The 26,968-nt window shown below is 42.9% G+C and overlaps 1 protein-coding gene across 1 annotated transcript in view; it reads left to right on the top strand.

The window, feature by feature from the left end:
* Positions 1 to 26,968, top strand: part of LOC121837522 (connectin-like) — a 207,941-nt gene that overhangs the window by 37,975 nt on the left and 142,998 nt on the right. Inside the window, exon 2 of the mRNA XM_042293131.1 lies at positions 19,891 to 20,882. Within this exon, the coding sequence (XP_042149065.1) occupies positions 19,891 to 20,882 (992 nt within the window). The remainder of the gene's footprint in view (positions 1 to 19,890; positions 20,883 to 26,968) is intronic.

Here is a 26,968-nt window from a genome sequence, read left to right on the forward strand (position 1 = left end):
ACCGAGAATTGATGATAACGGCATCGCAGGATGTACTATTGTCTTTAAGATGGCGTGCGAGAATTTTATGAGAGTGGTGTAAGTTGCGTTTGCTTCGTCTTTGAAAGGCAAAGCTGGCAGCACGTACTTACTGCAACAAATTACGAGGGAAGCTCGAAGCACGTGGAGCGAAAGCTGGCGCTTCAATCCTCACTCCTATCAGTTGCAATCTGGACGAGCGTCGTACCGGGAACTGGCTGGGCATCGCTACTGCGTGATACGTTCCTCGAGTTAAAGACCCCATGCGAGCAGTCGCGTTGCACTGGCTAAGTTTCTCATTTACGGTGTGTAACAATGCCATCAAAAACCCTGGCACACTAAAGTCACGCTGCCTAAACATCCAACGTCAAAAATGACTTTGTCCCTGCGACAAATTTCATTCATTAAGTGACCTCTCAATAAAACTTCGTACTTGAATTTGGAAATTTATAATTAGGGTAATTTAGTGACGTGAATAAGTACGCTACTCGTTAATTTTAAGAAATAGTACTCGCCTTTAGTTATTATTCGAAAAAATATAAATTACCTTGAGAGAAACGAAAAGCTGCGTCGGTACGTGATGGGATGAAAGAATATTTGCGAAGTAAGCGCCTTTACATTTGGAAAATGATGTCATTCAGATTAGTTAAAGAGTTGCTATAATTTTTAATAAAACTCGAAATGGTGAAATTTGTCGATGAGGTACAAAAAGCCTTTACGGAAAGCTCATGGAGGAGGCGGCTTTTCGCACGATTATCGCTTTTTTCACACTCCTCTTGGTCTGAGCACTCAGACCCGTTGGCTCCGGCTATCCGACTGACCCGCTCAATCTGCTGTCGGTGGTTGCCAGGCCCTGTGCTTTACAGTGCTGCCCCCTGGAAGCCTCTGAACAGCAGCGAGCATTTCACCGAAACATCTCCTTTGAAGTTAAAAAATTTGAAAACGAGGAGCTTTTCTTTTTTCAAGCGCACTTTGCGACGTAAATTAATTACTTCCAAATAACTTTGACGGATTTCAGTGACATAAAAAAGTATGTAATTTTTTTAACGATATTAGCAAAATTTGGCCACGCACGTGTAATGCATTCTACTCCAATGAAAGTCCGAGCGAAGGCGACGCCACTACCGGATGGAGGGAGCCTAATCAAGAGGCGGATCGTCATGGCGCTGGTCGTCTTTGCGCATTTCTTATTACCGGCTAAACCAACATTGAGCAGTGAGTGTGTTCTTATTCTTCGCTTTCTTTCTGCGCGTGATTGGTTGAGCCGACACACAAAGACGACTGGCGCGGGACGAAGCACTTTTGGAGCTGCTTGATTCACCCCATAGGAACGAACCGCTGGGACTTTGTTTGAAACGCAGTACTTTAGTGCAATTTCTGTTTCTCGGCGGTTCGTATTTCGTAGTGGTTTTTAATAGAAGGTGATATTTTTTAATACAATATATGGTGTAGTAAGCGCGGGAGAAAGCAAGCGCACCGACATACGCAAAACGTACTTGAACAGAATAAAGGTCGACTATCACTGACCTCTGCCTACGGAGCGAGCTTGGCAAGTGACCAGGCTATAACGTGGCGTTTCACGTGCTCATATCATCCCTATAATGTCACATCGAACGAAGTATATTTTAGGCAAAAAATTTTTGTCGGCCTCTTCATCAGGCTTGCATAATGTTTTGACAAAGTATTACGTGAGCGCGTTGGTTTTCAATACGTCGTTACAGAAAGAATAAACAAAAAGGGTCCGTCCTCGTCCGTCCTTTTTGTTTATTATTTCTGTAACATGTTACAATGTTTACGTATTCACGCCACGTCTTTAGTGTCATACCCAACGTTAGTGAATTAGCTCAGCTAGGGAACGGCCCATAAACGCTGCTTCCAGGAGCAAGACCCCTCCTCCTCCCTCTCCTTCTCCGCGGCTCACCTCCCGTCATTTGACGCGCCACCGTTTAGAGGATATCTGCTACGGTAACTGCAGTGTATTTTATGCAACACATGTTTTGAAGCACAGCGTCTAGATGGCCTCTCACCGTCCTCTCTGGAACACACAGTTTTGAAAAAAAAACCTAGATGGCGCTTCCAACGACGGGAGGCGAACTGACGGGAATGAGGGGCTGCCCCCTTCTGCAGGAGTTTCGCAACTGAGCTAATTTAGTAACGTCAGTCACAAGTAACAAAACTCTTTTTTTTTTTTGCTCTTCTTGCCTCGTCGTACAGATAGATAAAAAGCTCCTCAATTAGCGCTATGCCTCATCTAGGAAATTACATCGTTTAGGACGGGAAACTACATTTGGAAAACTGTCAAAGTTTTCCAAACGTTTATGTTAGCACCGAACAAGCGAACTACAAAGCAACGAAAAAAAGAAAAAGAAAACGCTTGACGGAGGACGTACCATCTGCGCGCTTTCTAGAGCTTCATATGCCTCGAAACATAACGCGCCGAGCGCCATATCTAAGCCACAAACCGACACTAGGCTCAAGGGGGCTCAGGGCTGACGGAACCGTCAACACTCTGAAAACCCGAGGATGAGGAACAAAGAATATGAAAAGCGCAAGAAAAGCTTTCAAAACCCTATGCTCAAAGCGGAAAAAAAAAAAAAAAAAAAAAAAAAAAGATTCTGAGGACGTCGAGTAAAACATATATATCTATATTAAAAAAAAAAGTTCTTGTTTCACAAAACAAAAGCGCTTTGGCGAATTCTGTGGAACTTGTTATTGTGCCTTGACGAGGTCTTTCGCGCGTGCTTCCGAATCTCGGGAGGCTTTCTTCCTCCCCGTATGTAATTTTTGTGTTACTCTGCCGTCCTTCTGAAATGTGCCGTCGTATTCGCACTTTTCACCGGCGACATAGTTTCCATCTCGGGGAATTTCGAGCCAACTACTCCGCGGGGGCTTTTCGCGACGGGCGCATTTCAACGTAACAATAACGTGTTCGTTTTTCTCTGTTGCACAGGACAAGCTGACCGATTGCGATAAGGGACCAAGTTGCAGCACTCCTACTGAGCGTAAATCATGTATACAAAAGACACAATATTCGCTGCAGACGTGATGACAGAAGTACCTGCAGACACGGAAAAATATTCTCCAAGCGCGTTTGCTTCCTCCAATGGTGAGCTTCGAACACGTCTGCCGCCATGTTTTGTGTGACAAAAGTGTCACCGCCGCCATACAAAGAAGAAACAGGCCTTAGACACTGTCTATGCACTGCTTTTTCTGTGATGTTTCTAAAGTTCAATTGTTTAGAGTTTCTAAAGAAAACGAATTTACACATGGTGTAGGCAACCGACAAAAAAATAACTTAATTAGGCAGATTTGTGCCAGCGAATTAACAAAAGGTAACGTAGTCCACGTGATCGCGACGACCTCCGCACCGACCTATACTACGTGTCACTAGTTGTGTGCAGTGCAGGCGAAGGCAACGTCAGGCGAAGAGAGGAAGGGCGAGCGCTAGGAAGGCGGAACTGAAGAGAAGGGCGAGGAGAGAAAGGGAGAGCACTAGGAACGTTAGACAGGAAAGTCGGTTTCTCTCCTCCCCAGCTTCCGTAGTGCTTGTCCTTTCCTCTATAACGTTCCTAGTGCTAGTAGCACGGAGTATAGGTTAACTATTACACACCTTAAGCGCAAACCGCATGGCGCGTTTTTGCTCGCGATTCAGGCGCGTCGGCGTCAAACTGACGTCATTTCCTGCGCGCGGGTGCGCGTTTTCGCGGGAGCGTTGGTTTCTAGCCGACCCAGAACAAGACGCGCGCGCCGAGGCGTCAAAGCGGCTCTCGCCCAATGAGGGTCGGTCGAACTATCACGTGATCCTGCACAGTACGCTGTTTCGTATTCAGCACATTTCAAAGTGTTCAAATGCATTTTTATTTGCCACATAAAAATTGAAAAGGTGTTTCTTTTGACACACAAACCCGCTTTATTTACTTATTTGTTCATTTAATTCCCATTTGTAGTATATGCGTCAACATTTACATCGCGTGTTGAGAATTCTGTTATCTGTCAACGCTGATAACGCGCGGCCGGTGGTGCTTGGCTTTGTCTGCATGCGGGTGCCCCCGCGTCAGCTTCCGCGCGAGCGTTCATATCGCGTCGCGTTTTCCCGTGTAGAAAAACGCGCCATGCGGTCTGCGCTTTAGACGGTTAAGAACGTTCAACGCCAAGCCCTACATGTAGCAAGATTTGATTCGTATATTGTAGAGCACCTAACATAGAACAAAGAATCAAGATCACAACCGGGATTTAGAAGCTGGTTTACCTTATGTTTCTTCGTCAAGACACTATGAACTCTTCTACTCCACTCACGACAATACCCGTGGTGCCCTGCGTTCGTATACAGGGAATTGTTCGGCCAGAAAACAGGAAACCTCGATTTATCTTCAAACAAAAAATGCGCTTCCTTTCTCCCTTTTTCTTTCTTTCTTTCTTTCTTTCTTTTTGTTTTTTACATGCGGGATTATCATTACCAGTATTTCGACTTATTGAAAATACAGGATTTATGATAAAAGCTATATGCGCTTTCGTCGGCTTTATCATAATATAAACTAAAATATAAAGGCCCAACCACAACGGGGGTCTTTTCACGTGCTTCGTCCGCGCCAGCGTCTGCGCGCGTCGCTCGAGGCGTAACCTCCTATACATTGGCAAAGCCTGACAGATCGCCACGAGAAGAGGTCGCCGAAATGGAAAAGATGGAGGGGCAGACAACGGATGAGAGGAGGGCCAGGTGGCTGGCGCCCCGCTGCGGCGAGACGCCGAAACACACTTCTCCGAGCGAGACAGTGTGTTTCGGGTCCTCGCCGCTGCCGAAGCTGTGCGCTGACGTCAGGTTTCCCGAGAAATGGCTCTTTGATGCTCTGTGCTACCAGACCTTCGTGCTCCAAATCTGCGACCGGGCACTCTATATCTCCGTCGTCGAGGTCATCCTCGAGCAAAGGGATTTTCCAATAAAAATGCCCCAGATTAGTAAAAAAATGAATGAAAGACAGACGACAAAAGAGAATGAGCCATAGAGTAAGTGGATCGGACAGATGGAATGTATCAAACTGAAATTAGGGGAAAACGATAGCTGAATTTTATTGGTGGGTAATAAGAAAATTTTTTGTAGGTCGCACATTTCTAAAAAAAAAAAAAAAAAGAATTCCGTGAGAAAAAGATACTTCCCCCTTTTTTTTTTTTAATATACAAAAAAACTTCCGACGCGCCACTGCCTGCAAGTCTTACCAAAACTATTCAGACGCGATGCAGATTTCAAACAATAGCGCGCCTTTGAAACCGAAGTTATCTTTTCATTCAGTCACTTTCGCCACTCGGAAGGGAGCGAGTGGCAGCAAAAAGAAAGAAAAAGTTCCTAAAAGAACGTATTTTTTTAATTTTTTTATAGGGTATTTCCTGAAAACCAAAAGGGTTAAGCTTTCCAAAGAAAAAAACAAACCGAAACAGAACTAGATTGTCCTTTCAGTTCAGCGCACTGCCGCGGTTCGCCTTCTAATTGGACCCGGGTTCGTCGGCCGGCGCGTCGGAGCGCTCCGGCTCTCGTTGCGACAACGGCCATTGGACGCAGAGCGCGTAGTCCCGTCTTTGCCAATTAGCGCTGCCACTGGCTACGGCATCTCGTTACGCTGATGACCTTCTTTGTATTCCCCGGTGAGGGAGTGCCCGGAACCCTCCTCCCCTCCATTTCCCGGTTCTCCCCTTATTTTTGGGAAGAAATGAGATGGCTCCACGAGACCAAAGACTGCTCAGGGTAAAGCACCCTCGCTTCTGCGAAGTTGACGTCTTTGTGCATCGCTTAATCAGGTTGAGTTTAGCCATTCAGTTTTATCGCGGTAAACCTCCCTAGTTTATGCATTTTTCATAAAATATATGACACCAATGATAGTCTAAACGTTGTGCTCTTTAGAGCTCCCACATATATGTGTCATCCTGTACCGACCACAAATTGAAAATTGGTGTACGAAGGTCTAGAAATAACTTGTACTGAAACTCGTTTGTGCCCAAAACAAGCCTGGACAGGAGCCAGCTTCCCCTCACCGTCGTCTATCTCGCCAATACTTTTCAATTTAACCCTGTAGTTTCTAATCATCTGTCGTAGTAACCGCTCCTTCTACCCATTTCTTTGTTGAAACAAAATATGTTTGCCCCACGCTCTCCTCTTTAACGCCTAATGACCCTAAAAGTAAATCAAAAATAATTTGTGGAAGGCGTAATATTTCCCTACATTCCCAAATGCTCCTGCATGCGTACTTCTCCGCGATGCACTCGATCACCAATCACTGATCTCGCGCTAATGAGTTCACCCATTGAGAAGGATGAACCGTATTGCGTCACAATGGGCACGCGGTCTAGGTGGCAAAAAAACGTCAGCGCATTTTGCCATTGAGACAGCATGGCAGCAACTTACGTCCTTACTCACTTTCTGAACTGACTAAATAAAAGACAGTGATCCGTATTCCGAATCAGCCACAGTGCGATATACAATCAATCACTTTTCACCCTACATCTTCTCAACTTGTTACACGGCTGACGGGGAACCAGACTTTCAAAGGTGTGTGATTGTGTGCTGCACCGCGGAGCTCTCGGGACAGCACTCATAGGACTTTGTCTAATCGGTTCATCGAATGAAAATAGCGATCAAGGATGACGAACCAATGAATTGCCGTGGACGCGTTTCGATCTGGATGAGCATGGTTCCGGTGTGCGGTCGTGTATCACCACTGTGTGATGCACATTAAAGACCCCAGGCTGGCGGTTGGACTGCACTGGCTCGATTTGTGATCTGCAGCTGAGAGAGAAGTTGCCCGTTGAGGCAGACCAAGTTCAGGCTGTATAATTATGCCCACACCACCATTTCGCCCCTGAGCGGCATGACCATTCAAGAACGATACCAAAAGCCAGTGTCAGTGGCTATGTCGACTAAAGGAGAAACAATAATTGGTGTTTGAACGCTTCGCAAGGCTGTGTCAGTGTTGTGCCTAACACTCAACAAAAGTATTTAAGATAAGACACTGAATATACATTTGAAAATGTATTTAGAGTAGTGTTCAAGTTATTTCTAGTACTAACTGTCTTTAGTAGACTACAAATACTTTGAAAAAGTAATGGCATTAGATTCGAAAATACTTGGCAAGTTTTGCAAGCTGATAATATAAGAATAACAGTCAGAAAGGTATGCTCTTTTAGTGATGACTTCTATGAGAATCACATTTTGCTGTGATCTTTATGACCTTCTTTTTTAGGAACAAACGGGACTCATGTATTGTAGGCATGGTACCTGCCGTGCTCTATAGTTTGACGGCATGTTCGGCTCATGTCGGATTCCGCAATAAGTTCGTAATATGCCCCGCTGCGATTCGTGGGGCTTGACATGTAGTCCGCCATTGCATATAAAGAACAGCCGAACTAAAAGTTCATCATGTAGCTACTCATATTGATGAGTACGCGAGTGACTGACACACGTGCACGCTCAGGACAAGCGTCGACTCAAGGACAGGAGCCTCTGTCGCTGATTAGCAACCAAAATCGAATACTTTGTCCCCCCAGTCAAAAGCGAGAAGTAATACCCTGTAGCTTTATATATATATATATATATATATATATACAAAGTTGAAAATCCCAAGTCAGAGAAACAAAACGGAAGGTTTATTTGAACGTTTCGGCAAGAGTCTTGCCTTCGTCAGGAATCCTGCAGAAGGCAAGACTCTTGCCGAAACGTTGAAATAAACCTTCCGTTTTGCTTCTCTGACTTGGGATTTTCAACTTTGTGTACTCCACGCCTTCGGCCAACCCTACGCGAGCATGCCCTATATATATATATATATATATATATATATATTCGTTCATATCCTCCTCGGAGACCACGTACGATGGTGTGAAGTGCCCGTGTTGTATATATATATATATACAACGGGCATGGTGGCGGGAGGCCGAAGGCGTGGGTATAAAACTGAGAAGAAAAAAACCCTTAGTGAAAAACAGCAACAACGGACGATTTAATCTTCGACGTTTCGGCCGGAGTCCGGCCTTGGCCGAAACGTCGAAGATTAAATCGTCCGTTGTTGCTGTTTTTCACTAAGGGTTTTTTTCTTCTCAGTTTTATATATATATATATATATATATACACGCCTTCGGCCAACCCTACGCGAGCATGCGTAGAGTTGGCATCCTGGCTCCGCCAATCCTGGCTCCGCCAATTTTTGGCTTTCGGCGGGTTTTTGGAAACTTTGATTCTTTGATTCAGTGGATTAAGTACGGTTCATTCATCTGCACATATTCGTTCATATATGTATGTGTATATATATATATATATATATATATATATATATATATATATATATATTAGGAAGATTAGGAGGGAAACACTTGAAACACAGCTGAGTCTGCACAAAACAGCATATATAAAACCCCTTCCCTTGCCTCCTTCTGCGCCAGTTGAAGATTGACAAGATTCTAGAATCAGAATCCACCAGTTTTTAAATGACCTCACCTGTCGGAAACTATAGTCGGTTACAAGTCTAGAAGGTAGGAGAAGCTCCTCCCACAAGTGTGATGCGCCCGTTTCAAATCTCTCCGCGGTCGAAAGAAGAGTTCACTGGAAACGCTCCTTGTTCCGCTTCAATGGATTCCAACTTGTCTCCGATCCCACTTTTTAAGAAAGCGACCTTTGTATTCATCGGAGAGGGAACCGAGCCCCTGAAAGCAGCCTTTGTATCCATCGGGGGGGAAGCTAATCCCCGAAAGTCGTATTTGTTTCCGTCGGTGGGGGAGAACTCTAATCTCCCTCTTGTGCCTTCCAGAATGCTAAGTCAAAGTCGAAAAATAAAGCAAATATGCACAGAAAGGCAAGACCCTCCTCGCGCGTTGGCCGCGACGTCAAGGAAACGGTGGGATGCTATTGGATGCGGAGGTGGCGGAGGGATATCTGATTCCCTTTGAGGGGCATTTGCCGCTACCTCCTTAACCTGTAACTGACTATAGCTTTCAAACTTTTGAGGACAAAACAAAATTGCGCGTATTTGGAATGAGATGAAAAAACGCTTTTGAACGAGCTTCGGAGCAAGTGCTAAGCCACAACAGGAACACTGGGAGCTTTCGTGAAGGTGAATCTAGGTCACTGCAGTTCGTTAAAGCCATATCATTCTTTGGCCGAGGGAGTGCCTGTGCTCGCATGAAAACGTGATCGCGCATTTTCATACCGGAACCCCCTGAACCGCTGTATATCGAAAACGGTACATTATAATCGTTGTTTGTGTTGGCGTCACAAGACTCTGCTGACGGAGCCACTCCAGCTCCATACAAAAGATGGGGTTTGAGTATAAACTCCGAATGATGTCACCAACACTTCTCTGGCTCCAAGCCTGACGTGCCCTTCAGACTACAGATTGAAAAAGAAAAAAAAAGAAGAAAGTGGACAAGAGGACGAGTGGATACAAACAGGCGGGCGTACTTGGAGCTATCCAGAGCCTTTTAAACTGTCCATTTGTTCTTTTGTTCGCATGTGGAGACTGCGTTTTGCTCGCGCCTTGTTTCCTGTCGTGTGTTCGGTCGTTTGGCTCCAAGTTTGCAATCGGTGCAGCTTTTCTCTGGGGTCTGACGATTACTAGTTACGCAGATTGTTCCTCCTAAATTGTTTCCCCGAGGTTGCGAAATGTATTTTAGATACTGAGCTCAAGTTACTGAGAAATGTAGGTAGCGAATACTTTAGACTAAACGTATTTGCAAGGTACCAAAATACTACCGAAAGTATTTTAAATACAGTATCTTGTGTGGCGAATTTAGGATAAGCACAAGTCTGGGCTGTGTGCATGCCGATACGTCCGTAAGTATATTGGCGATTCTGTACAATGCAAGCAAAGTGGGCAAACGTCAGATTCTATATCTGCCGTCGTTGTTTTACGTTCTGAAAGATTTTGTGTTGCGGTCAATTCAAATCGCGCTCGTGTTTCTATCTGTCAGTTCGTTCAGCGCAAAAATGGTGATCGCCGACAGCTTTGGGCCCCGTTAAGGGTCATCGCAGTCAAAAACTTGGATGGCTGGGCGGCGCGTCTCTATATAACGAAATGAGAAGCACACTTTCAACAGAAACATCCTTTTCATTTTGGTGCTACGGCGCACTCTCGTCGTAAACATCACTAAAAATAAGTAGAAAAAATCAACGACACAAACGTTTAAAAAGCATGCCCTAAAAACACTTTTTTTTTCTAAACCTGAACCTCACTTTTTAGAGGGGAGCCAGCTAAACGGTCGACAGGCAATTCTGAAAGGAGCTGTCAGTTGTAGCTGCTTCCACGGACTTTTGTGTCCAAGTTATTTGTGCTCGAACACCGGAGAGCAGTTTTGCCGTCCCCCCCCCCCCCCCCCCACACACACACACGCACGTACGCACACATATTTCAAGAGAAAAATATCGATGGTGATGGCCATGCACCATAAATTTGAATATAAAAAGGCAAGAGCTTTTTTTTTTTTTTTTCATGTGTTATTGCGGAGTGTGTGCATGGGCAGACAGGAAACAAGGATGCTTCGCAGTCTTGTTTTTGGTTCATGTTTTCCCCCTGCAAGATTGTTGTAGTTTTCTTCATTTTAACTGTTCGCTACAATGTTTGGATGAGTCGGTGCAACGCATCGCTATGCTCAGTTTCACTCCAAGACAGACTGCTGCCCACGAAAACGATCAACGACGCAGAAGATCAAACAGCGTCAAGAATGCGTCGTCAAGGCGATTGTCGTTTTTGTGACTTTGCTATCTCCAGCTAAATTATTCACGCACAGAAAAGACTGCAGGACCACGGCGGGTTCCCTTTGCCTAAATGCTTTATTCGGTGGTAGCAAAAAAAAACAAAAAACGATGAGCGCCGGATGGAATTTTGCGAATATCATTCCTTCGTGTAAATCACAAGACACAGAAGCAATGTCACAATACGAGCTAATATTTTTGTTTACGTTCCATTTATGAAAACTATTAAAATACATTATCTGCAAATACATTATAAAGTTTTTTTGGGAACTAATAAAATTTTATGCAATTTTCAGCACGACTTTAGATGAGTGGTTTAGGATCATTGTTTTTATTTATGTTAAGCCGCCGCGCCAGAGGCTTTACTGCATCGGTAGAAGGAGTGCACAAAAGCGTTCAATAAAAGTAAAAAAACAAAACAAAAAAGACGACATTTTGGTTAGCTCAAATAAACTACGCATCGCTCGCAGGGGGTATAAAATGCGAACATTTGAGCATATGACGTCATCTGAATCAAAAGATAAAAATATATATATATATATCTTTGTGGAGCACGTTTGTGATAAAGCTAAATACTAGAACGAATAAATTACGAAGAGCGGACAAAACATGGGTCATCTTTTCCGTCCCTTAATGTTTTATTCTTTCTAGTATTAACAAAAGAAAAGAAACATGTTTCTCTATGAGCCTACGTCATACCTAAAACGAATATTCATAAAACAGAAATTTGAGGTGGTGAACGTTTGTAACCTTTATTTCTGTGAGAAAAAAAAAAACAAAAAAACATTTGTCACCGAAAAAGGAAATGCCGTCTTTCTTTTCACTGATATACATGCTTCGGACACCCACAGCCTCCAATTTCGGTTTGCTAAATAATTTGTTGTTTTATTTTTTGATATTGGTAAAATTGTGTGCTCAAGCTGTGGGTTTTTATCACCGCCAATAGCGTCACGTTCACACGAAGTTTCAAATTACTTTTATGCGTAGTTTACTTCTGCGAGGCCGAAAACCTAGTTTTATTATCTCGGTTGAGCTTGAATGAATCACGTAGTGTTTTTATCCAGAGGCACGTAGTCAAGGGAGGGGGGGGGGAGGAGGCATGGGGCCCGCCTTCCCCCCTAAAAAAAAAAAAAAAAAAAAGATCTCCCATTTTGCTGGGGCCTCCTCTCCCCCCTCCCCCTCATACAGAACTTTCAATTTTGTCCGCCCCCCCCCCCCCCCCCCCCCCCCCGATGCAAAAACCTAGCTACGTGCCTGAGGGGAACTAACAAAACAGCTCGCCATGCACAACGCTTTGATTGATGACACAGTCAGAAAGGAACACGAATTATTTGCTGATTTGGGAAACCACATAAAAGAAGAAGAGTTACACAACATGTGAAGACATGAACAGATTAGTACAAAACAATGTCAGGAAGATTTTCACCCTCGGGTTATCACCCTCATCGAAGAAAGAATGACGTAACATTTACACCCAAACTATTTTCTTACTCATGACAGCCGGCCCAAGTGGCGTACGTCGGTCTGTCAGAAAACAGAACAATATTAGACGAGGTTGAGACAACCTCATCAGGTAATTTCTTTCGCTTTCTTCGGGTGTCGGGAAAAAATATATTTATATGGTGGAAAGTTTTTTTTTAATTTTTTTTATCTGATCTACGAAAAAAGAAAGCATCTCGTAGATTAGATCAATTAAAATAAATTTAATTTACGAGATACCAAAGCATCACGTAAACTGCAGTCGATTTCGATTGATCTGACTTGGTTCGACCATGCATGGTACATATCAAGCTTGTACAAGATACTCACTAAAAGTATTTAAGTTAAGTTACTGAGGACCACGAAAAATAGTAACTGAGTAAGTACTAAATACCCAAATTAGTAAAGTAATTGAGGAAAGTACAAAATACTCCACAAAAGTAACTCGTTACTTTCAAGATACTCTCAAGTTACAATTTCCCTGCGATTCATTGTCAAGCACAACCGGTCAGAAAACATTCTTCCTCCCAGCTACAATGGAATCTCCTGGAAATCTCTTAGCTAGACTTTGGCTGCCGCTCAGGCTTCTATGAGGTCCCAAGTAACTACTAAAGAAACAAAAATAAAACCGTCATTCAATCAACCCTTATTTCATTTGCGAAAATGAAAATCAAAACGCCATTACCAAAAGACACTGTTCCTTTGGAGGAACAGCTGCTTTTTGAAATTCATGTCCGATGGTCTACCCTTGTTTTTTGTTAAACGCATGTCCGCCGATGCCGAATAGCCGTTTGGCGGCTATTCGTGCTACCGAAGACAATGCTGCGTACGCCGCGAGTGATGGGACGTTTGATGGAGCTGTGTAGACGCGTCTTACGAGTCTTGTGTGCGAAGAGAGCCTAATGAAACGAACGAGCGGTGTGTGCGACTGCGTGCGGATTCAAAGGCATTTCTGAAGCTGGAAGGCTTTCTTTTATATGCTTTCACTCCATAACAGAGAAAAATAAACTCCGGTTTACTGTCGACTCTTACCAGACACTTGTAATACCCCCCTCTCTCCGACACAAGTGCCATCCCTCTGGCTTGTAGCCTATTACACATCTTACGCTTTCACCCGCATGCCCTTCTGCTTCGGAATCTCTGTTGCTCTTCGACTTGGCCACAAACAAATTGTAAGAAAATGTGCTTTGACGTTTTGCCCACTTAGAAGACACGACACACGTCCGCTCGGCTTGAGGCTGCCACACCTGCTTCTCCGTGTCACCTCTTTCAGCAGAAGCACGGAAGTGCACTGTATTACCTGGCACGAAATATATCTGCGATGGCAGTGCGCCTAGCCAAAATAACTAGAGTTCAATATTTTCCAAGCTTCCCGCCTCTAAAGAGAATAAAAAAACAGAAAGTAACTTAAAAGTAGCTTTAAGATGAGTACAAGTTACATAAAAAAGTATTTAAGTTAGAGTACTAAATACTGACCTTCGAAAGTATTTGCACGATACCAAGTTATTCACACAAGTATTTAAGATACAGTAACTTGAGTAGAGTATTTAAGTTACGTACAAGTCTGGTACATATCTTGAAGAAATTTTAAGCGAAAACGTGTTCTAAAGTCAAGTGGCTCCCAGCCTAGTTCTGTATTAGCAATGACGCTTTCCATATAATTGCAATTTGTTTAATAAATATGGCAACCTCATTTGACAAATACACAGCGCAAAAGGACAAAAAGGGAAGAGACACACCGGATAGAACAGAGCGCTGTTCTATCCAAACCAAAACCAAAATCAAACCAAAACCAACTAGCCCAACTTTCTACTTTATTACAACCTCATTTCGCATTTTCTCAATTTATTTTTCTACTATAGATAGTTTTTTGGGGTTTCCACAAAACACTGGCGCATTCCATGATAGGCTTGACGTTAAAATAAACCGAAGATATTTTTACTTTCGGTGGACTTCGTTTGAAAAAAATTAACATACGATTGGGTTCTAATATGCGGAATCTAAGTGCACAATTTACGATAGATCTCGTGTATATTGGGCGCCCAGATACTCTACTATGTTTATGTTCTTTAGCGGTACACCGAGTTGTGTATGTTAAAGGAGGTGGTTGACATTGTGAAGTAAACATTTAGTTGTCCAATTCGCAAAACTTCGCCTCATTTTTAATTTTTATTGAAATTCGACCAACATCTTAGAAAACCAAGCAGTCCTGCTTCGGCCTCATATAGTGCCATTCACGAAAAATTAAGGCAGGGAGAAGTAAATATTTACAGTGCTAGAAAAAAAAGAGGGCACCGGTAAACTTCAACCGGTTCCCCTGCGCAGTAACTGCTTTTTCCGACTTAATGATGCCATACGGTATAAAGCGCAGTCAACCCGGTAGATACGAATTCTGGACGTAATTTGTGTTTAAATGTCATTTATGCATATTTAAAATATGAGCGACCCCTAACACCGATATCTGGGGGACACCGGACGTTTCGCCTTTGTAAGTTTACGTTTTGTCGTTAAGAAAAGCTGCCGATTTTGCATTTTCTCGATCATCAGTGAGCCAGTTAAAAAGACTGTCCGAGATTTGCAACGACTCTATCGTGGTAGAATTCAACTATAGTCCCTACCAGCTTAATAAACCCGGGGCGGGGCGATCCCCGTGCAATCTATTGCCGCTGCAGCCATGGAGACATGAAAGGATGCCGAAGAACGAATCACCAAGCAAAACCTGTGAGCCTCACATCCTGAGTTTTTTCAGCTGTCACTGACTATAGCTTTCTGTTGCATCAAAAACCACCTCCGAAGTCATTCTAAAGTTAAAATTATTTATGTATACACTATAAAAAAAAATCTTTCTGAAAGGTTTTTTGACACCCCAAAAATTCTTTCAGCTCATGAAACGCAGTTCTGCCTTAACCGCTACCGCCATCTGGTGCACTCAAGAGGCAAGTAAGCGATGAACTCTTTGTTATCAAAAAGGGAGCTTAGAAAATTCCTTATAGGTTTTTTTCTTTTTTTTTTCGCGAAGAAACCTTTAAGGGGGTGTTGAAAATAACTTGTTAGGGTGTAAAATTTGGACAAGCCGAAGAACCCCTAAGCGTTCTTTTACGACCAGATTTTTCTCATAGTGCTGGCGTTTCACAGTGTGGAATTTTATGTTCTAGTCTCTTTAGGCTGAGTAGCGAAGCAAGCCTACCTTTGTCATCCCTATCGTTTTGGCCAGTTTTTAAAAACAGGCTTCACTTGCTCTTTTTCCATTCGCGAGGCGGTCTTCCGGAGATCAGAACTATGAAATAATGCAAAAAAAAAGGCAAGAAGAAATACTACAGTGCTTTCTAGTACACGGCTATGTTACTACAGAACAGAAGTGTTTTGTTTTCATTCGAGTTATTGATCGGATTAAATATACACTCGTGACTCAGTTCAGTATCTGGCATGCTGTCCTATACAAGTGAAGAAATGGGGACGGGGCAACTACTATTGGGGACGTAAATACAGATGCAATACCACTTTTGAAGAGTCTGGCTTAATTAACATCACTGGCCACCAACCGACCCGAGTCGCTGATTGGCGGAATGCCTTGTTGTTTGAACCTTTCACGTGCTTCCACTATTCGTCTAGGCTGTATTTTAATCTTTCAAAAAAGTCGTTAAACAATGTTTTAAAATGTGACACCGCATTCTTTAGACGTTCCGTGAGCTCTTCTTCCCGGTCCAGAATACATTGCGGTTTGAGAGTAATCGAACTTCATTAAACGAATTTGCTCGTCATACTGGTGTATTTTCACAAATATAATCGAATCAGTGCAATAATTATTCAAATTTAAATTACATACATACACTCTAAGAAGTTTGCGACCTACGAAATCAGTTCAGCGAATGATGAGGCGGAACATCTATTTGGACTTTAAGATGAAGTCTGTGCTGTGGCATTACGCAATGCAAGCATGACGCTTTGCATTGCGTAATGCCACTGCGCAGGCTTAATTTCTAGGTCTAAACGGATATTCCGCCTCATTATTTGCTGAGCTGATTTCACAGATCGCAGAGATTGGCTCTTTGAGTGTTTTGCGGGTAAGTAGACGCTTCATATCGCTCACACCCGGGAGCGATATGATGGTGAACAGCCGTCTTCTTTTTGACGCTCCTGCACGTTTTGGAACACGCTTTGTTCCAGAAGAGGGTTAGAACGATAAGTTTAGACCCTTGGCCACGTACCATTTGAGACGTTGAAAGTTAATATAGCTTTAGGGAGCCGTAAAACAGGCAAGAAGCCAGGTAAGGTGTTAACCTTCATATTGCCGCCGGGCGTACGTACAGGTGACGGGTGTACGGGCAAAAAGCCAACATCTGTGTGCTTGACCAGGCCAACCTCGTTTTTTTAGATCCATCTAAGTCACTTAAGACAGTTTTTCAGGCTACACTTTTGCATAAGCGTAACACCGCACTAGGCAATCCACCTCTGGTTAACTTAATATCTGGTTTTCTTTCTCATTGCTCACAGTCATGCGTTATAACACTCCCAAATATTTTTATTGCGGATTTCACTTCCCTAAGAGCTACTATTTTTATTGTGCATAAAAATACATCGACTACTACACACTCTATCACACGATCATATTATGACGAAATCATAATACTCTTAATCATTTCTATAACATCTGAGAAATGACACTCTTTCAAGTGTTCACATGGCTTGTTCACAAGGCTGCGTCGACTGCGTTGTGCTGTGTTGCGTCGGGCAGCACAGCGCGACTTCCCATTGGCTCGTCGTATTGGTCGCCATAGCAACAGCTCGACGCAAGCAGTCCTAACGCTGTCAAACGAAACTTTGTGAATGAACCTTAACACCTGACAAATAAACGTATTTACCCCAATACCGTATTTATATAATTTCTAAGGCACTCATCTCCTTTCTTGTTCGCATATCCACTAAACAGTTTCAGCTCAGTCTTCTTTCTGTACGCGTCATGTTTTGGTCTAAGCTTAAGTTGAGAAGAAACACAGCACTGAAACAATTATTGGATACCTGCAGCAAATATTATGTGTAACTTCACAACCTGCTATGCTTCTAACACACAAAACTCGGGTCCGTCGAACCCTCAAATACGGTTCAGTCATTTCGAAATTCAGACAGTAAAACGTAAATCAACTCGATTTTTTTCAGAGGAAGCGTTTCGGCTAATTTATTGCCAAGGTTAAAGAGATTTTTAGCCCGATGTTTAACATTAAGCTAAGGCCATCATTTCTGCACGTCGTGGCATCAAACGCCTAAAATGTGCATTGATTATTTATTTTATCATATTTCTTCTCATCAAAAACGATTCTCAAGGTTTTGATACATTACCACCAAGGAGTCAATGTGGGGTAACATTTCAGTGTTTCATTCACGCATAAATATATTTAACTCCGTTTTCTTTTTTTTTTTTTTTTTTTGTTTAAACCATAAACTTTTGAACTTATTGCTCTGAACGCTCGTTCACTACAATTTCTGTCTGCCATCGATTGCTGTTGATATTGTTTGATATGGGTTTTTTGTTTTCTAACAAGGTCGAACTAGTTCGTTCAGCATTATTGAAGGGAAAAAAAAACGCGCAAAACATGCAAGAGAAGTTGGAGTACACACACACAGCGCTGACTGACAACTGAATATTTTACTTCCGCACGATACAGCAAGCAAACATGATGCTGGGAAAAATAGAAACAAACAACCTGATAACTCCCCCCCCCCCCCCCCCCCCCCCCCGATCATGCCGACACACGCGTACAATCATTCCTGAAAACAAGAGTTAAATACGCTTGTTTTCAGGCTTGATATTTGTTTCGTTCGGTTCCTTATATCGTTTAGTTGTGTAAGTCTGACTCATACTTCAATATCTGTTTCGTTCGATTGTTTCTGTAACTACCAAACAAATGTGTTCCATCTGATGTTTGTATTAGTTCTGTTAGCTAAAAATTTATCTGCTTACGTTCGATACACGCCTTGCATTTCACTAGACTCGGCAGGTAGACGTTGTCACATCTAAACTTGTGGCGGTGTCGTGTATACACTGCTTACCCTTTTTTCTTTGATCTTATTTTTATTTTGTCTGCGTGCGTGATACTATTTGTTTCTTGCTCACCCCCTAATCGTGAAATTCCTCTAATATATCTGCAATATCTGTAAGCCAAATGAATAATTTTTTTAGCTAAATATTTTCTCACTCAGAGCGGTTCACTCTTTGCGACACATAGAGGAGGGAAAAAAATACACTAGTGAACAAGTGTATAAAAAGGGTTTGGAGTCGTAGTTGAGGTTCAAGTATTTCCTGGGAATAGTAATTTTATCTTCACCTATGCTGACATCCATTCCTTTGTTGACGTTTCGCAAATATACCTAGGTACTAGACCCTCAAGATGGCGATCACTTTGATCTGAACGTTCAAACCACAGCAATAGTCAGTGACAGCTATGGTTACTAGAACAACTCAGCTTGGAAACCGCCATAGGAGCCTGCTTTGAAAAAGTGGCTCCGATCCGTACTCGAGAAGCGAACTAGACGCGATCGCAAGGCCGCCATTTTTCCCGCAGCGTCCACTGCGGGAATTGCACGGGTGCACGTACCGGTTTAGCCGGGTAGGGCCGGTGTGGCTATCTCGCACCGCCATGTTGTTGTAGCTATTTAAAACAACTTTCATGTTTTGGCTTGCCGCTAAAAAACGGAGCTATAATCGCATCTCGTTCGGTCTTGGTGGACGCGAGAGGTCCAGATTTTAAGGGTGAGTTTCCCAACTGAGTGTCCTAGGAACGTTGGTGACAACCTAAATAACGCCGGCCGTGACAGTCCCGATCATCTTGTTATCGGTCAACAGGCAAGAGTGCTGCGTTACTCGGTAAGAATGCCGGAGAGAAAATTACCACGTAATAAGAAACGCCCTGAGTTTTTTCAGATGCGAGTGACTTTAGGGGTTATCAATAAAGCACATACACTCTAAGCCCGTGCTTTCACTTTTCAACGGAGAACTCGGATAGTCAAACACTTTGATCTATACGGAAATATATCCCGGTAAATGACAAGGCTGAAAGAAGTCTAAACCTTATAGTGGAGTAGGGATTGTGAAGCTCAGAACATGGCGAGAGGATGAGTCATTATGACCTGTACCGCATCCTACAAGAGAAATGATTTTTGTTCAGCTTTTTCACACACTATGCAACCCCCGCAGTTTGCTGTATTTAAATCACCAAACGCCTTGCAAAAAAAAAAATATTAATATTCAATATAAAAATAAACAAACATAGTGTAGTAGAAGCTGGTAAGAACTTTAAAAGCAACCCGCCAGATCTCAAGAAACGTCGGCTGCCACTTCGAAAATTCCAGATGGTGCTTTTTCGAGCTCAACGCGTTTAATTTGACAAGGATGGTACAGAAACGCTCTCACACACAGTTCAAAATTGGTTGCTAAACACAAGGATTGCTCAGGGCAACTACGTTTTTTATATGTATTACGTGGAAACCGTCATCAACTGACTGAATGGTTCGAAGAAGTGTTCTATGACGGTAGATACTAGTCAGTTCATGCACTATTTTTTTTCTTGGCATTCACGAAGACATTCATTATGTATATTGTTTTTATAGTGTGCACTACTGTTTTAAGTGCTACCAAAATCTTAATCAGTTCCATTTCTTTGTTATTTCAGATTCTTCTGTCTGCTTTTTCTTCTCTTGTGTTCAACGCTACAACCAGCGCTGGGCGGTGACTCAGACTTAGTCCCCGAACTCTGCGATCTCAGGGACCAGCCGATGTATTGCAAGTGCGAGAATAAACACATCGGAAAGGACGACGTCGAAATCACCTGCTTTGTTGTGAGAAACCTCACAGAAGACCACGTTGTGTTTAAAGCCTTCCAGAACCAGCCATCGATCGTTTCGATTACCTTCAGCACATTCCGCAGTGATTACCATCTCCACTTCGTTCCGACAGAAGCACTGAGTTCCGCGGCGCCTTCCCTGGAGAGCCTCAAATTCACTCAAGCCAACCTTGGCTCGCTTAAAACTCACTCCTTCTACAACCTGCCTAAACTAAGGACGCTATCTCTCGATTCAAACGACATCACCGACTTGGAAAAAGAGTCCATTGCCGACTTGCCTCACCTCACAAAACTGGAGATGGGCGACAACAAGCTCGTCAAGCTCCCTGCTCACGCCCTGTCGCGTCTGTCGGCACTGGCGCACCTATTCCTAGAGCGGAACCGGATAAAGAGCATCGAAGACACGGCCTTCGCTGACCTGGGTGCGCTAAAAGAACTTGACTTGAGCGACAACATGATCGTAGATTTGACGGAGGGCACATTCAAGGGCCTCGACCATCTGGAGCGTCTGGACATGTTCCGGAACAAGCTGCAGAGGTTGGACGCCCGGGTCTTCCGCGGGGCGCCGGCGCTCGTGGAACTGGACCTCAAATACAACGAGGTTTCGGAGGTGGATCCGCTGGCCTTCGAGGGGTTGCCGCGCCTCAAGAAGTTCTACTTCTCTCACAACCGGCTGCGGATCTTACCGGCGAACATGTTCTTAGGAGCGCCCAACCTGCTTACCGTGGACCTGTCGCAGAACCAGCTGCTCACGCTTACCTGGAGGACTGTCCAGGACTTGAGGAAGATTGACGCCGAGTCCTTCGACATGAGCCTCACTGGTCAGTGCTTTTTGAATGGTCTTTTGAGAGAACGGGCGGTTCGGGCTTTGGTCCAGCAGGGAATTTTCATAGGCATTACACTGCGGATTTCGGGCTCCGCAAGCGCATGCTCAATCAGTAATAAAAGTGACGGCAAGTGCTTACACTAGCAAGGCAATGGTTCTGCACATAGTCTACGAAAATTTCCTATTTTCTTTATGATGTTCTTGAATATGTAAATCGAGGAGTGGCTCTCGAAGCCTTGATGCACTGCTTCGGATATAAGAATAAAACAAAAATATTGTCACTTTTCAAATTTATTAACTATTGCGGCTGTGAATGTGCAATTACTATACTGCACAAGTTTGCCTGAAGAGGACTGGTTTCCTAGCTCTCACAGGCTTTCCCTGATGATTAGCTAGAGAAGTTCAGATAGTTTCAAAATAGTCTCCAGAGTTTATAGGTAGCGTCTAGACAGGTTTCAAGGTTTATAGATTATTCGCAGATAGTTTCCAGGTATCTAAAGTATTAGAACATTCGTAAAGTTTTGACGGAATTCAATCCCAACGAAAACAAGAGTGACCTTTAATACACTCTAAGAAATGTCTGCGCGTCTACTTACCCGCAAAACACTCAAAGAGCCAGTAGTTGTGTTCTACGAAATCATATCAGCGAATGATGAGGCGGAACATGCCTTTAGACCTAAAAATGAAGTCTGCTTGTGGCATTACGCAATGCAAGCATGACGCTTTGCATTGCGTAATACCGCAGCGCAGACTTCATTTTTAGGTCTAAACGCATGTTCCGCCTCATCATTCGCTGAGATGATTTCGTAGAACACAACTACTGGCTCTTTGAGTCTTTTGCGGGTAAGTAGACGCGCAGACATTTCTTAGAGTGTAAATCTACATTATCTCAGACTGATTTAATATGTTCGGTAATATTGAAAAATGAGCACTCAGTAATTTAAACCTTTTAAAATGAAGTTTGTAAGATAATTATTATTTATCGGGGTTCTTACTTGTTACCACAAGAAAAGGTCAGTTTTTGCATGCATCTTGTTTACAAATTCAAACTCGGTTGCTCTTGAACCAGCTTTAAATGTGAATAGGATTCAAAGAGAAGGTGCTCCACTTGAGAAGGCAATAAGTAGGACAATGGTTTTAGGTATTTTGAATTGGAGATGGAAAGATGGAACACAACGACCAACCTGGAAAACCCTTTGTTCTTTACATCGATGGTCTCTCAAATCGATGAGGTAAGCGGGCAAACTGTACCAGGGCTAGCCTGAAAGATTCGGATACAACAAATGCCAAACACATGAAGGTTATTGTTAGGTTATTCCTATATAATGGCCCTCACATGAGGGAACTCAAAGGAAAAAAAAATAATATAAATGGAATTGTAGGATGCCACTTCGTACCTCACCGACGAGTCGTGGCTTGACAAAGTTGTGAACTGTAATGAAAAATTTAATCTTTATGGCACTATAAAGCATTCTACATAGTGATAATCATCTGACAAGCCTCTACAAGTTACTCGAAGACTTATAGTGATTTCCTGTGGTTCCCAATCATAATAATTCAATCATAATTCTTCCTTCAGCATGTTGGAACTAGGAGTGAAATACCGTTCTGAAAACAACTAAAAATAGTTTCAAATTGAATAAAAATGCCGCTTGCATATTTCTTAATTTTGAGTTTCGTTTTTTTTTTAATATTTTACCAATATTAGGTTCCTGATATCCGTGCAGGTCTTTCCGCTCCCAAACTTTGTTCAGGTTGTAGTACTACAGTAGCGCAATGAGTTTGATTAATAAACTCAAGCACATCCTCCATACTGCCAACACCTTGCACCGAAAAAACTTCAATGCAAGACAAAACAAAAAAAATTAGAATCACTTTTCAATAAAAACGTTTATAAACCAAAATGAAACCAAAATGTCTTACACGATTTTATGAACTCTAGAAATCAAGACGTCTATCAACATGAAGATCATAAGAGTGTCGGTACCTTGGAAAATATGTATGCTTCGTTTCATAGTTGGTATAGAACACTGTCAAAGCTACTAGCGCGCGCGCGTGGCTTTATCTATGGTTTCATTTGCGCGAGAACGCATGTAAATGGTCTGCGAGAAAATTTGCTTGCTCGCGTACCCCATACTCGCTCCAGCAGTTTTTACAGCGTTTTACACTAAGTATAAAACAGAATATAGATTCTAATGAACTTGGATCGAAAAAATACGTCAAAATATAAGAAATATAAGATATGTAACTTAAAACTGGTTTTAAATTCCCCTAAAACTTTTCCAGTAAGCGTAATGTTCTGATTGTTTTCACATAGTTTCCAGTTAGTTTCAAGAAAAGTTTCATATGTTTTGCCCGAAAGTGTTCAGAAAGTTTTCTTTTTTCATTTTCATAATGTTTGCATAATAGTTTTGTTTCATAAATATTTTTTGATAGTTTCGAAATTAATTTTACAATAATTTAAAGAAAGTTTGATAGATATATCAAGACCGTTAACGTAGTTAGCCCGCTAGTTTCAAGATAGTTCCATGTTACTAGTTTGCCATATATGTTGCAAACAGTTTGTAAGATTTTTGAGACAGTGTACCGCATAGCTAAAAAGAGTTTTTCAGAAAGTGTTAAGACAGTTTCCAGATAGTTCGGCGAATATAGTTTCCAGAGAGTTTGTCAAACACTTCCCACAGTTTGTCAGATAGTTTGAAGACGCTTTTAAGATAGATCGTCGGTGCTTTCCAGGTAGTTTGCCGCATGGTTTCAAGATAGCTTCAAAAGAGATTCATTAGGTTAACAGATCTACAGTTCGCCCGCGGATGCTCCTGGGAATTAAGGTAAAGGTCATTAATTGCTAGCATAGTCTGAGTCAGTCGTTTGGGCGTAAGGCGTTATTCGTGATAACTCCTGCTTTCCATTTCATTAGTGAGATGAACAGACCGCGTTCACGTAATATGAAAGCGGCGTCGCGGCCAGAAAGGTGGACCGGTTTTGTGTGACAGACCTTGAAACCTTATTCCCTGCCGACTGCGGCACTCTACATCAAAACCAGTACATACACCAATTGGTACACTGAAGTGGCTGGCAGCGAGTTTCAGATTCCGGATGAACTCATCCTTTTAGTAAAATTGAAGTCCCTGTCTTCAAGAAGGCTTTCGTAAGCTGGTGTACAGGGTTAAGGGCGCGAATAAAAACCATCTAGCGAAACAGGAAGAGGTAATAGGAGCGGAAAGGACAAGCAGAAGGCAGGCGACAGCGTTCAATCTAGCCTCTCTCGTGGAAAGTCCAAGTTGGCGTTATCGAACCCAGTTTGACAAATGGATTCACATCTGCTTTTATACCTCTATAGTGCATTCAGACAGTAACGGTATGATAATTTATGAATAATTTATACGGTGAAGTGTCTCAGTTTTTTTCCTTTGCTCTCAGCGATAGAACGAAAGACGAGAGAGAGAGATAATAGAGTGATCAGTTATATGAGTATTCGATAAAAAGGAATGATTTTTATGATTCTCGTGCCTGCTTTCCTGTATACCTGCTGTAACTTAGTGTTTTAGGATTGCTCTCAGTTCTTTTTAAAAATTAATGCAATATTGATTCGAATCCTGGGTATTGAAACTCGTAGACTGAATCGATACCGCAAGTATTCTAAGAGGTGCATCATCCGCAGGAGAGACGAAATATAACAGTTCTTGTCGAAAGACAAAATTCTGAGGTAGGAGCTTTTACAGATTAAAACTTGCGTGTTGCAAAACGTCACATATGTGACTATATCGCAATTTATTTATTCACTTCATTTAAAGATTATGGCGGCTTGCATCGGTAAGTCACAGCATGGGTGGCTACATATGATCATTCAAAGCAAATTTAACCCAAAAGCACTAATAGCGTCTACAAGAACATCAAGATCCATCTGGCACCCTTCTCAAGCTTACCTCTCTGATAACCTGGAACGCATACAAACCCGCGCAGCCCGATTCATCGCATCAGCTTATACTCATGACATCAGTGTAACCCAACTTAAAGAAACTCTAGAACTACCCTTACTGTCCAGTCGAAGATTGAACTCTCGGTTATGTTTATTGCATAAGTTCTACTATAACTATCCATACTCCCATACCACCCCTCTTGCTCCTCCAGACCGAGTATCATCAAGCCTTAATCACAGTCAATGCATCAAGCGTATTGCAGGCAAAACGCTTGCCTTCAACACTTCCTTTTTCCCTCATGCAATAGCCATCTGGAACTCCCTTCCCGACGACATTGTAGTCATCACTGACCCAATAAGGTTTCGACAGGAAGTCTCTTTACACAACCACTAACCATTCCCGACTAAACCATATCAGTACTTTGTGTTTTTTACTATTGTTATTTTGACTCTCTCCTTTTCCTATTTTTGTCGTTTTCAAGTGTCAAAGTGTATTTTAGTTCTCGTCTACTCCCCTCCTTATGTAATGCCCCACCCGGGCCCTTAAGGATAAATAAATGAAATGAAATGAAAGTGATGATAGGGTAAAAATTTTATTTGGTGAGAATTCCATTCGTCATGGAGGCGGGATACTCACCTATTCTCGGTTTTCAGTTTCTGCTGGTTTTAACCGTTCCATTCGGTGCCCAGTTTACAACCTTTCGGACCGAGGAAACATGGATCAGCGAAGGGTGCCGGTGATTCCGTTTAGTCTGCCAGATCATTCTTCAGCGTAGTTGACGCTACTTCATCCGGACTCGACGTTCGTCGATCATCATGTCTGGCAACAACGGTGGATGCCATATTCTCACAAATGACAATTGATGAGGCGACAAAAATGGAAAAGAAAATTAACGTTTAATGGGTGAACTTACGCCCAAAATAAAAAGGAAACAGAAGATATCAATAGAGCGTCGCGGGCGTCGATGGCGGCGTAACAGTAGGATAGAACCCTGGGGCGAGACTGACCTGCGGCTTGCCACGGGGAGCACCTTTTGTAGCCGCGTAGGTCTCGGGAACATTCGGCTCAGAACGTTCGGCGCGTAGAACATTCGTAACTCGATCAGACAAGAAAGTTCTCGAATTTGCGAGAACGCCAAGCAGAAATAATAAGTAACAGAACATTCCGCTGCCTGGAATCAAAGCCAGATCTTCTGCGACAGCCAAGCACGGTATCCATTCGGCCATGCACGCACTCGCTCAGCGACCGCGTGGAAATATGATCATGAATTATCTAAGAGCCTGCTCTGCCAATACCCGACGGGTTTCGGTGCCGTCATGGAGGCGGGTTACTCATGTATTCTCGTTCTTCAGCTCAGTGCACCTTACTTTCATGATACTATTGTGCGTTACGCACAGTCTTGTGAAACGGCACCGAGACCCAACTTGTTGTACTTACAGAACTTGTTTTTCAGCGTACCGCTGAAGTTTTTTCTTTGAGATCTCGGGTTGTCTTGTCCGGGGTGGAAACATTATCAACTATACCTGGCGATGTGGAAGAAACCCTGGTCCTCTCACTGCGGAGCAGCAAAGAGGGTTTCAGAAGCACTCTGTGTTAGGCCAAAGCTACAGGAGCGACAAGTAAAGGTCTTTTCGGATTCTAGGGAGTTTACGCAAACTCAGCAGGTAGCAGACGAAAGGCTTGCTGCGCTCACAGGCCGGATCGCTTGGATGGCAAAGGGAGGGGGGGGGGGGAGGAAATGGGAACCAAAATACGTTGCTTAAAAGAGCGAAATGAAACCACTTCTGCGCAACTTGGTGCGGTTATGACGCAGAAGGATGACCTTAAAAATAAATCCGCAAAAACCAATGTTTTTTTTTTTTTTTTTTTTTTTTTATGGGCTGCTAGATTTTGCTAGCGAAACGTGGGAAGGATCCGAACGAAATGATATATCGCCATGCGGTAGTAACTTTGGCGTGGTTCAGGTTGAACCGTTATAGAATTAATCGCGCCCATAGAATCGTTAGTTTATCTTCAACAAAAAGCAGGCCGTTTGTCGTTCAGCTTCGATCATTCATAGAAAAACAGAACATATTTGACAAAGGCCACAATGTAAAGAGCAGTAATGTGTCAATCAGCGAGGGCTTTTTGCTACGTGCAAGGTCTGAGAGAAAGAAACTGC

Source organism: Ixodes scapularis, unplaced genomic scaffold, assembly GCF_016920785.2.
Source record: "Ixodes scapularis isolate PalLabHiFi unplaced genomic scaffold, ASM1692078v2 PGA_scaffold45__5_contigs__length_3442486, whole genome shotgun sequence".
In the NCBI taxonomy this organism is placed as follows: Eukaryota; Metazoa; Arthropoda; class Arachnida; order Ixodida; family Ixodidae; genus Ixodes; species Ixodes scapularis.